Source organism: Anolis carolinensis, chromosome 4, assembly GCF_035594765.1.
Source record: "Anolis carolinensis isolate JA03-04 chromosome 4, rAnoCar3.1.pri, whole genome shotgun sequence".
In the NCBI taxonomy this organism is placed as follows: domain Eukaryota; kingdom Metazoa; phylum Chordata; class Lepidosauria; order Squamata; family Dactyloidae; genus Anolis; species Anolis carolinensis.
The window spans coordinates 246,599,253-246,611,355 of record NC_085844.1 but is presented as its reverse complement, the minus strand read 5'-3'; the positions used below and the strand labels follow the sequence as shown (position 1 = coordinate 246,611,355).

Here is a 12,103-nt window from a genome sequence, read left to right as displayed (position 1 = left end):
ACAACTCAAACTTGTGCGCCAACTGCGCCCATACCTTGGGAAGCCTGACATGGCCACGGTGGTCCACGCTCTGGTTACATCTCGTTTGGACTATTGCAATGCGCTCTACGTGGGGTTGCCTTCAAAGACTGTTCGGAAGCTGGAACTAGTCCAACGTTCCGCAGCCAGGTTATTAACTGGAGCGCCGTACAGGGAGCATACAACTCCTCTGTTGAAGCAGCTCCACTGGCTGCCTGTTAGCTTCCGGACACAATTTAAAGTGCTGGCTTTGGCCTACAAAACCTTAAACGGCTCTGGTCCAACTTACCTCTCCGAACGTATCTCCCCCTATGAGCCGCCCCGCAGATTAGGATCTTCCAGTGAGGCCCTGCTCTCGGTCCCGCCGCCGTCACAGGTGCATTTGGCTGGAACGAGAGACAGGGCTTTTTCGGTGGTGGCTCCGCGGCTGTGGAACTCCTTGCCAAGGGAGATTAGGGAAGCCCCCTCACTCATGTCTTTTAGGAAGCAGCTGAAGACCTGGATGTGGGACCAAGCTTTTGGCCCATCCTAAGATACGGTTGATATAATCTGATGTATTCGCTGGATTAATGTGTAATTGAATACAGACTGGCTCTGACTTTTGGCCCAATGCTACTGGCCCTGTTGTAATGGCCACACAGTGTTTTACTGTTTTAAATGGGGTATGATATTAGTTTTTAAGTGTGTTTTTACGATCGTTCGTTTTACTATATTTTGTATTATATGTGGCATTAATCTTGCCATTATGTAAGACCGCTCTGGGTCCCCCTGGGGGAGAAGAGCGGTATATAAATTAAATAAATAAATAAATAATGCCCAGAGAATTGAGATACTGGTAATATTTCAGTGTTTTTTTCTTTTCTTTTTTTTTAGCCCATTCCCCATTTGTTTGGAAAACCCACATGTTATCGATAAACACCAGGTATGGGTGGGGATACTTCCTAAAGGACCTGATGGAGGTCTGCTAAGTTCAACCTATGAAAAAAGGTAATTGTTTCCTGTATAGTACGCCTCCTTTTTATTACTTTCACTCTTAGAGATATCTGTGTATTGCATGGAACACATATCACAAATATCCTGATTTGCTGTTATCACAAAGCATTGTGTTGAGCTTTTTCTTACTCAAAATCTATCAAAGTCAAGTAGCAGACAACAGCAAGAAATACATCACTGGATTTCTTTCTTGCAGGTATTATGTCTTTATTACAATGTGATGTTAACAAACCTGAAGGAATTAATCAGTATCAGAGTTTCCTGTTTTTATGATGTTTTATTTGTTTTTATGTTTATAATGCTTTCTAATGCAAGTGTATTTTTATGGTGATATATTTTAATTTTTGTTCTACTGGGCTTGGTCCCCATGTTAGCTGCCCCGAGTCACTTCGGGGAGATGGGGCGGGATATAAGAATAAAGTTATTATTATTATTATTATTATTATTATTATTATTATTATTATTATTATTATTTTCTGTAAACTGAATATGCATTAATCTAATACTCTTTTAAAGTGTATATGACACCTTGTAGGCAGTTTCATGTGCTTTATTTCTAATCTGTCATTTATTTAGTTCTGTCTAATACACACACTTTTGTGAACAGCTGTCTCTAATATATTTTTGTACATTTTTTACTACTATATGCATTTTCCTCAATATTTGGAGTTCTTCATAGATTAAGATCATCAAGATAGATTAAGATAATTAAGAACAGGGAAGCATGTTCTAAGAAGTTGTAGTGGCCTGTTTATTCAGTGAATCAGTCTTGGATAGGAGACTAGAACAACGTGGTAGGGTGGATGTGCCAGCAATTGTGGTAGATTAAATAGTATGACAAATTTAGTATCATCTGTAATGGTCATCTACTGGGCAATTGTAAATACTTCCCAAAATGGGTGCTGATTTTTATTTTTATTTCTTCTACGTGGTCCCTGTCAAATGCACACATATGGATGTGTGGATTTGACAGGTGACCACTCGAAGAAACATGGTTACAGGTAAGCAACCCATACTTTTATTTGGTTTTTATTTTCAGATTTTCACCAGAATGTCTGTCTTCTCTTGGGAAAACAATAGGTAAGGCAGAGTTGTTTTGCAAAAGTTGCAAAAGTCAAGTGAGGCAGCCAGAGGTAAAGCAATTGAATAGGCAAGGGCTAAGGATGTGGCTGCCAGGGCAGTATAGAAGATAATGTATTGCCAATGTAAGGTTCATTAGGCATAAGCAACAAAGCTGTTGCAACCTTAGCGCAGAGCAGCAACTAATTCCTTGAATACTTAGTAACCACTAAGTACTTGTCCCAATTCCTGGAGAACAAGTAATGGTAAAAAAAATTAGTACTGTACTCTGATTTTGTATAACAACCTGGGTCTATGTGAAGAGAGAAGAAGCTTGTAAGGGGTGGAAGAGATTCTGAGCATAGTGAAAATGTGACAGAAAAGATTCTAGGCATCTTGAGCGAGAGAAAAACAGTGAAAAAGTTTCAGCTGTGAACCAGATTGTGGATTTGAGAATGGCAGAATCGCAGGAGCAAAGGCTACAACCAGAATATATTAGAAGATATGAGTATTATGATCTGTAAGCAGACAATGCTTAGGGATGGGTCAAAAATAATTTGTCTTGTAGTTAAGTGAGAACATACTCAGTTTGTGTCTTAAATCTTAATCTGAGCTGGAATGTGGTTCTCTTTCAAATCCATACTTGAGACTGAGAAAATGAAATTGGAGGCATACGTTATCGTAGTCATATGCATTGAGATGCATCAGATGCATGATTAACTACAGCTAAGTCTATGAAAGCTTATGCCAGCCAGTCTTCGATTTCATGAATTTGCCTGCAGACTGAAAAATTACTTGCATTCATTCTGAGACTAAGACAGAAATAAATTAGGAGTAGAAAAATAAGAACCTTTGCAAAATAGAATTTGACAGATTAATCCTGTGTGTGTCCCATTTGTATACTGAATTTGATTTCAGTTTATGTGTATGTGCTTTATGGCAGGAAATCTTGTTAAAATCATACCTCATGGGCTGCTTGTGTTCTTCCCTTCATATCCTGTCATGGATAAAAGCCTGGAGTATTGGAAAGTAAGTTTTCATATTTTAGATAACAGAGTTTTGTTTGAAAAATAATTTTTTCTGTCTTATTTCAAGATGTCAAAACAGAAGAAGCCTTGAAGCTTTAAGAGTCCCCAGTTCACAGCACAATTTATGTTTACTACAACCACTGGAGTATACTCAAAAGGGATTTAAATGATAACATGGTTTACATGTGAATTGAATTAGGATTAGGGCCCAATTGCTGCTTTAGTGGACACCATTTCATTGTGATCTGAAGCCACTTATTCTGACTCCTTACCCCACAAAGATCTGCTCACAAAGACTACTGGTCTAACTTCAGATCTTGTGACATTGAATCACTGATACTATACTAGTGATTTATGAACTGACCCTGTGTGAATAGTAGAGAAAGATAACATGGAAGGAAACGATTCCATATTTTGTACATGGTGCTCAAATCTCACAATTCACAGTTCTTTTTCATAATTGCTGCCTCAAATAAATGAGAGTTGTGCATGTGTAGAGCAATCAATGGAACATTCTGGGCTGAGCAGTTTTTGGCAGAAGCCTTGCCCCATTGGGCACCAACATAAATAGCACCTCAGATATTTCTGGAAGTTAAGTAGCTCTTTGATGTCTTTGACTCCTCTGTCCTTGCAAGGAGCAACCCACTTATTCACATTTGTGTGTTCTTCTTCCTTAATTGCTATTTTCTTGTTGGTGGGGAAGATGAATAGCTCCTGATTGGAGAAAATGCACACTCCTCGTGCTGTAGGTATTCTTTACAGATACATTTTCTGCTTTTGTAGGACCACAGATTTGTGGAGAAAATTGAAGCAGTGAAGCCCATTTTTGTAGAACCACGAAACAAAGGAACATTTACTGAGGTTTGTAGTCAACACTATTGTCACTCTGAGTGCAAAATAGAACTTTCACTAGTAAGTCCCCACAAGTATGGAAGATGTATTGTAGTGGAAATAAAATTCAGATATTAAATCAATAATAGCATTAAAAATAAGGCAGTTAAGAAAACATACCAGCATCCATCAGTTTAAAACTGACTTCCTTAGCAGATGAGGTCAGCCCCAAAGACTTGCAAAACTTCTTGATCATCTTAAAAAAAATTGTGAGTTCCAGCCTTAGTCCCCTGAGCACCAGTCTCTTGGAGAAGTTTTGGCCAAACAAAACTGATGCTGACTTTTTGGCCCATCAGATTCTGTCAGCTGTGATTTATCTCATTTGCATGACTTCCCACTTCTCTCCTATCTATCTGAAAGACCACATCTCCTATGTAAATCATCTTAAGTATTAAGATGCTCAAGGGAGAGCTTTCTCTCGGTTCCACCACTTTGACAGGCATGTTTGGTGAGGACATGGGAGGCAGTGTTTTCTCATTGGCTGTTCTGAGACCAATTTGAGATTTGTTTGGTCGTCTCTCTGATCTCTGTGACTGCAGTTGTTTTAAATGTACCGGTCAGCCTTAGACAAGACATAGGACTGTGACCAGATTACATGTTGTGTCATCCTTACCCCACTTCTGGTTCTGGCTTTTATGCTTCTCAGTGCAATGGAACTTGTGTTATAAGTTGTATTGAAGCATGAGATCTGACTTGAATCGAGTCACATGGGCTGTCTACTCTGCCAAAAGAACCCAGTAATCATCATGTTCTTCATCCTTTACTGCAGGCATGGGGAAACTTCGACCCTCCAGGTGTTTTGGACCTCAATTCCCACAATTCCTAACAACCTACTGGGTTGTTGTATGTCTTTCGGGCTGTGTGGCCATGTTCCAGAAGCATTCTCTCCTGACGTTTCGCCCACATCTATGGCAGGCATCCTCAGAGGTTGTGAGGTATGGATAAACTAAGTCAGGAAAGGAAAGAATATATATCTGTGTAGAGTCCAAGGTGTGGCAAGAGTTCTTTGTCACTGGGAGCCAGCATTAATGTTTCAGTTAATCACCCTAATTGGCACTGGAAATGTTTTGTCCCTTGCCTGGGGGCATCCTTTGTTCAGTCAAGTCCTCATTGTGTTGGTTCCCATCTACTGTTTTGATTTTGGAGTTTTGTAATACTGGTAGCCAGATTTTGTTCATTTTCATGGTTTCTTCCTTTCTGTTGAAGTTGTCCACATGCTTGTGGATTTCAATGGCTTCTCTGTGTAGTCTGACATGATAGTTGTTAGAATGGTCCAGCATTTTTGTGTTCTCAAATAGTATTCTGTGTCCAGGCTGGTTCATCAAATGCTCTGCTATGGCTGATTTCTCTGGTTGAATTAGTCTGCAGTGCCTTTCATGTTCTTTGACTCTTGTTTGGGCGCTGCGTTTGGTGGTCCCTATGTAGACTTGTCCACAGCTGCATGGTATCCGGTAGACTCCTGCAGAAGAGAGAGGATCCCTCTTGTCCTTCGCTGACCGTAGCATTTGTTGGATTTTCTTCGTGGGTCTGTAGATAGTTTGTAGGTTGTGCTTCTTCATCAGCTTCCCTACAAATGCTACGGTCAGCGAAGGACAAGAGGGATCCTCTCTCTTCTGCAGGAGTCTACCGGATACCATGCAGCTGTGGACAAGTCTACATAGGGACCACCAAACGCAGCGCCCAAACAAGAGTCAAAGAACATGAAAGGCACTGCAGACTAATTCAACCAGAGAAATCAGCCATAGCAGAGCATTTGATGAACCAGCCTGGACACAGAATACTATTTGAGAACACAAAAATGCTGGACCATTCTAACAACTATCATGTCAGACTACACAGAGAAGCCATTGAAATCCACAAGCATGTGGACAACTTCAACAGAAAGGAAGAAACCATGAAAATGAACAAAATCTGGCTACCAGTATTACAAAACTCCAAAATCAAAACAGTAGATGGGAACCAACACAATGAGGACTTGACTGAACAAAGGATGCCCCCAGGCAAGGGACAAAACATTTCCAGTGCCAATTAGGGTGATTAACTGAAACATTAATGCTGGCTCCCAGTGACAAAGAACTCTTGCCACACCTTGGACTCTACACAGATATATATTCTTTCCTTTCCTGACTTAGTTTATCCATACCTCACAACCTCTGAGGATGCCTGCCATAGATGTGGGCGAAACGTCAGGAGAGAATGCTTCTGGAACATGGCCACACAGCCCGAAAGACATACAACAACCCTGTGATTCTGGCCATGAAAGCCTTCGACAACCTACTGGGTGTTAGGAATTGTGGGAGTTGAAGTCCAAAACACCTGGAGGACCAAAGTTTGCTCATGCCTGGTCTAGAAAAATGGCGACATACATTGTTTAATTGTAGTCTGCAAAGTGATATAAAATAATAGCTGCAGTGAAGCAATGTCAACAAAGTCTTGACATTGTGGGCTTATCTGTGAGTTAAGCCCACTAAATAACACAGGACTTTAAAAAGAACTAATGTTTTAAAAAGCTCATTTTGAAAACTGGAATAGGTTCAAAATGAGTTGGACATTTAACCCTTGATGGAAGCATTTCTATCAAGTGTGGCTGTTTACAATAATAGTTTAGTACTATCATTGAATAGTGGTTCTTCTTTGTGTTCTCTGTGAAATTGCACATATGCGATTTTTTGCACCTGCACAGTCAGTCCGAGTCAAAACATGGGCAAAAGATTGCAGAGAGAAAACTGTCCAAGTCAAGCCAACAAACTCATCAGTAGAATAGTCAGAAAAACAGTCCGGGTCAGTAATCGGGGAGGTAAATTTTGTAGGCTAGTATGGAGAGCAACAGAGAGATTCCTTAGCTGCTGCAAGAGCAGCAGACAAGAGGAACTAAGGCTGTAGCCTCTCCAACTGGCTATAAACCTTCTTGGGGAGTGTGGGCGGGGCTACCGCCAAAACGTATCCTGGAGCTTCTAGAAGATTCTGACCGGACTGTACAGGCACAGAAAATCCTATATGTGCAAATTTATAGATGACCACTTGAAGAAGCATAGTTTCAGGTAAGCAACCATTGCTTTCCTTTCCTCACGTACTGAGAGATAGGAAATCAAACTTTCTTTTCCTTTTTTGGGAGGGGAGAAAATGGAAAAAATGGATTATGTAATGAAAACAGTTAAATAGGATGAAGATGATAGTGAAAACAAGTTTAATGTATTTTATGTAGGTTATGTATTTTATGTTCCTAATGTAACTAAGAATTTTAAATGTGTTAAGGGTGCTAATGAAAACTTCCAATTTTTTGTTGCACTCCCCAGATTAGATGTGTTCCACTGTAAAACAATTTCAATGAATATTTGCTCTGTTTTATTGTTAGAGATGATTGTGTGAATAATCATGTGTCTTTTTACTGTACATCACTTTGTTTATCAGCATGCAACATCTTGTGCGTTTCTCCGTGGTAGAGATATCCCATCACTGAATTTGTCAGAATTCGTTCTTTTTTGGTTTGGCAAATTAGTCTGACTCCCACTTTATTTCTTTTGTTCTTTGGTTTATTTGTGTCCCAGTCTACAAACACATTTTATTTCCTTTATCCTTCCTTGAGTCTATTCTGGCAAGAATTAATTGCTTTTTAGTTTTCTCTTCCATGGAAGTTTTTATCTCTCGGTGCGTGCCAGGAGAGCTTTCTCATAATCCATAGTTCGCTGAATAATGCACGTCTTGTTTATTTATCTAACTCTTGGTCAATGCAACATCGTAAACAAGAATCTACAATCTTGGTTTTTCTGTGTGTGAGAGAATAGAAACTGAATGCCTAGTCCCATTTTCATTGATGCAGTTTTTCTTTTAGGTCATAGATGCCTATTACGAGAAGATTGTCTGTCCCAAGGCTAAAGGTGCTGTTTTCCTGGCTGTCTGCCGGGGGAAGGTACATGTCTGGGAACTGTACAAAAGATGAATTCTGTAGAGTGTTGTTACCTGTTTAACCTCATCTTTGATGGAAGATTGAAACTTGTAGCAAAACTGAAAATCAGTATCATTAACTATCAATGAAGCACTAGGACCATAGCTGTATTTTATAAACAACAATATGTAATGAGAAATAGTAAAGCAAACAAAAATGGCAAGCTAAGAGGGTTCAGGAAATATTTCTACACCGGGTGCTCAAAATTCAACAATAAACAGAAAGCTCCTTGGGAAGAGATTGCCATGAGTGAGATGCGGTCTTCCTCCAGGCATTACGTTTACCTGCTACTGATAGTGGGATTTGTTGAAGATTCTCTGAGGAAGATCTTATTAGTAGCAAGCTTAGTAGGGGCAAATGGCCATCCACAGTGGCCAGGCAGGCTTTATCATTATTGCCCATGAAAGCAAGTGAGACCAGAAGGTAGCTTCCCTGCAGGCTTTGAAACTTCAGAGCACATGGCAATCCATCTTTTTCCCATCTAAGGTCAGAACATTGGTTGGATGTTCTTAGTCACTTTACTGCTGAGGAATCCATCATGCCTTCCCTTTAAGTGTCCAAATTGGAAAGTGCTCTATGAACTCATTTTCTTCAGAAAGTGCTGGCATGAGGTCTCCTTAACAATAATGAAACTTGAGTAAGCATCTTGTGACTGGTTTTTTTTAACATACAAGACCACACAAAATAGTCAAAGCCCTGTACCAGCAGGTCCTAAATTGCTTTGGATTATCATGCTCTTTTGTTTTAGTATTCTATATAATAATTTCCAAAATAATTCAATCAGGTGGCCAGAAATCATGTACTTTGCATTACCAGTATCCAGTGAGGGCCACCTGGACCTCCATTATTTTCCCACAGCAGAGAAGGCAATTCCTTCTTCGTGGTATCTGTGAATCGCACAACTGGTTATTCTGCCTCTGTGCAGAGGACTGTTCAGAATCTTCTAGAGTCACTAGGTAGAAAAGTTTTGACAGTAATCCTTTCCACCATCCCGGGGCTATATAAAGCACGGTGGCCACCAGTTTTTGTCACATTTCCCATTCGGGGAAGTCCATCCTGTCTTCAATGAAAGCTGCCATGAAGAATTCAGGTGAGTAGTCTGCTGCCTCTCATTCAAAGAAAACTAAGTCCAAGACCATTCCCTTGTCTGAGAAGCTCCTGGCTCTGGGGAAGGCTTACAAAGCCAATGTTGATAGGAATAAAAAGGCCTGTTGAACACCCCCCACTTCTTACACTCACCACTGCCGCCCACTGGAAAGAAGGAAGGAAAAAGGGCAGGAGGGAAGAAAAGAAGGAAAGAAAAAGAGAGGAAGGGGAAAAAAGGAAGGAAAGAAGAACAAAAGGGAGAGAGGGAGAAAAGGAAGAGAGGGAGAAAGAAAGGTGGAAACGGGAGGAATTCAGAAAGTGTGATGTAGTAGTTTGAACCTCGGACTATAATTCTGGACTCACTGAAAGTCTTCAGTCAAGATAGACTCCCTCGGTCTCAGATGGAAGATAAAGGCAAATTCACTTTGAATAAATCTTGACAAGAAAACTCAGTGAGAGGGTCGCTTTAGGATCAGCCTAAGTCTGAAATGACTTGAAGGCACAAAACAACACGAGCAACCCAAATTCATAATCAATTATACCTTTTTTGGAAAGTGCTCCTGCAAAGGTTCGTTACCTTGTCACGGGCTTGGGGCACCTTAATGACACCATAAACAAAAGTTAAAAAGCTGGGTTGTAGTTAAACATTAAAAAACCAAGATTTTGGCAGCCAGACTGATTGATAACTGGCAAATAGAGGGAGAAAACGTGGAGGCAGTGACAGACTTTGTATTTCTAGGCATGTAGATGACTGCAGACGCAGACTGCAGCCAGGAAATCAGAAGACGTCTACTTTTTAGGAGGCGAGCAATGGCCAACCTCGATAAAATAGTGAAGAGTGGAGACATCACACTGACAATGGAGGTCTGCATTGTTAAAGCAATGGTATTCCCCGTAGTAACATATGGATGCAAGAGCTGAACCATAAGGAAGGCTGAGGGAAGGAAGAGAGACATTTTTGAACTTTGGTGTTGGAGGAAAATTCTCAGAGTGCCTTGGACCGCAAGAAGATCCAACCAGTCCATCCTCCATGAAATAATGCCCGGCTGTCCCTGAAGGGAAAGCCCAACTGCTCACTTAGAGGCAAAGATGAAGTACTTTGGCCACATCATGAGAGGACAGGAAAGCTTGGAGAAGATAATGATGATGGCAAATGGAAGGAAAAAGAAAGAGGGACCGGCCAAAGGCAAGATAGATGGATTTTATCCTTGAAGTGACTGACTTGACCTTGAAGGAGCTGGGCATGGCGATGATCGACAGGGAGTTCTCCTTGAGGTCACGAAAAATTGGAAGTGACTAAATGAATAAACAACAACAACAACCTGGAAAGTGACGTGCTAAAAACTTATTTGCAGCCCCAAGAAGCTTAGCATATCTAATTTTAGCCCCTTACTACTGACAAGTTATGCAGGCCTGATCTCGAGCATCCCCAGAAGGCAGCTCACCAGCCTCTTTTTGAAGACATCTAAAGAAGGAGACCTGACTACTCCTCTAGATAATTGGTTCATTGCCAAACCACTCTCACTGTCAAGAAGTTCCTTCTAATGTTCAAGCAAAACCTGCCCTCCTGTTGCTTTAAACCATTAGACTTAGTTCTGCTCTTTTAGTTCCGCTCTCTGAAGCAGCAGCAAGTTGTTGCTGTTTTACACTCAAAAGAGAAACCTGGCATAGTTTCCAAGAAACTGTTTTGCCCTGCTGGAGGTTAAGTGACCTGTTGAATTTAATCTGGAGCATGCCTGAGTCAAGAGAGTATCCTGAAGCACTTCTTAAGAGATTAGTGTTTTACGGAAAGACTGGTAGCATTTGATCAGCTGCCTTCCAGGAATCTTGCTTGCCACTCCTTTCAGTTCTGTTGAGGAATCTGTGATAAACGTCATTGAAGCCTGAAAACGTAAGCTTCCTGAAACAAATTGAAAACAATTTGTACAACTCTAACTCTCAAAAGAAAATGGGTGGGGGAGCAGGAGCCCCTAGTAAAGTACATGAGAAATGTACTTAATGTGTTCTGGGACTATGTAGCTGACTACCTTAAGGAAAAATGATGCAGGATTGTCCAGCAGGCCTCTTCTTAGACTGCAGCCTGTCCTTTGTACACTACTGCTCTAGTATGGGCACTATTTTTTTTTCCTAATGTTAATGCCTTATACAGATGATATATCTTACCCATTCACTCATTGGCAGTACTTCATTTCCAAAAATGTTTTCTATCCAGCCTTTAGCCAACTACACAATAAAGCATAAAAATTCAGTGATTTGGAAACAAATGTGCAATTAAGCAAAAAGCAAATTACATCTAAGAAAATCTGAAAGATCCCATAATTCCTATCCCAGCACCATTTGGAGACTATATGGCTGACTCGTGGCAAATGGTTGACACAGTGATTTCTCAAAATTGAAAACATTTATAACATAAGTTTGGTTGTATGTTTATGTGTTTTCTGGAAACAGAAAAAGGTTATATTGAGTTGCACATTAAGCTTTTCAAATAGTTGTTGCCATTAAAAGACAAACACGAAAGAGCCAATATAAGACAAATGATGATGGGTTTCTATGAATAAAAGGTATAAGAAGAGATGTTATATTGAACCTTGGAGAAGTTTGTCCCTACCAGGGATACTTGTTAATGACTAAAATGCTCTAAAATACACCTGTCAATTGTAAAAGTATTGCAAGCCCCTTTGGTTTGTTCCTGCACTCCTTTTTTATACTGAAACAAACTAATCTGGTAATCTCTTCAAAAATTTATTTAGGCCAGTGAAGGTTTGGACTTTGCTGATACGAATGGGCGAGGGGTTATCATCACAGGCCTTCCTTTTCCACCTCGCCTGGACCCCAGGGTTGTTTTAAAGATGCAGTTCTTGGATGAGATGAGGGCCAGAAGTGGCGGAGGACAGGTGAGGGGGAAGAACTGAAAAATTAGATATCTATCATTCTTGGCTATTAGCTTTCTATTCACTTCCTGTTTTGCTGGTAGGACCATTGGAGGCTAAAAAATCTGCAGAGCTATGGAGTCTATTGCTGATCTTTTCCTAAAATCAGAGCAACACTCTTATTGTCATGCGTCGTTCCTTTCTTAGGCTAG

General features: G+C 40.4%; 1 protein-coding gene across 7 annotated transcripts in view; it reads left to right on the top strand.

The window, feature by feature from the left end:
* The window catches only part of rtel1 (regulator of telomere elongation helicase 1), a 91,437-nt gene that overhangs the window by 37,896 nt on the left and 41,438 nt on the right, over positions 1–12,103 (top strand). For 6 of the 7 annotated variants that reach the window (XM_008119602.3, XM_008119601.3, XM_008119600.3 and 3 more), the window contains exons 18-23: positions 892–1,005; positions 2,051–2,091; positions 3,014–3,099; positions 3,882–3,959; positions 7,822–7,899; positions 11,772–11,915. In XM_008119602.3, the coding sequence (XP_008117809.2) occupies positions 892–1,005; positions 2,051–2,091; positions 3,014–3,099; positions 3,882–3,959; positions 7,822–7,899; positions 11,772–11,915 (541 nt within the window). The remainder of the gene's footprint in view (positions 1–891; positions 1,006–2,050; positions 2,092–3,013; positions 3,100–3,881; positions 3,960–7,821; positions 7,900–11,771; positions 11,916–12,103) is intronic. The other variant, XM_062979096.1, reaches the window with a different exon arrangement.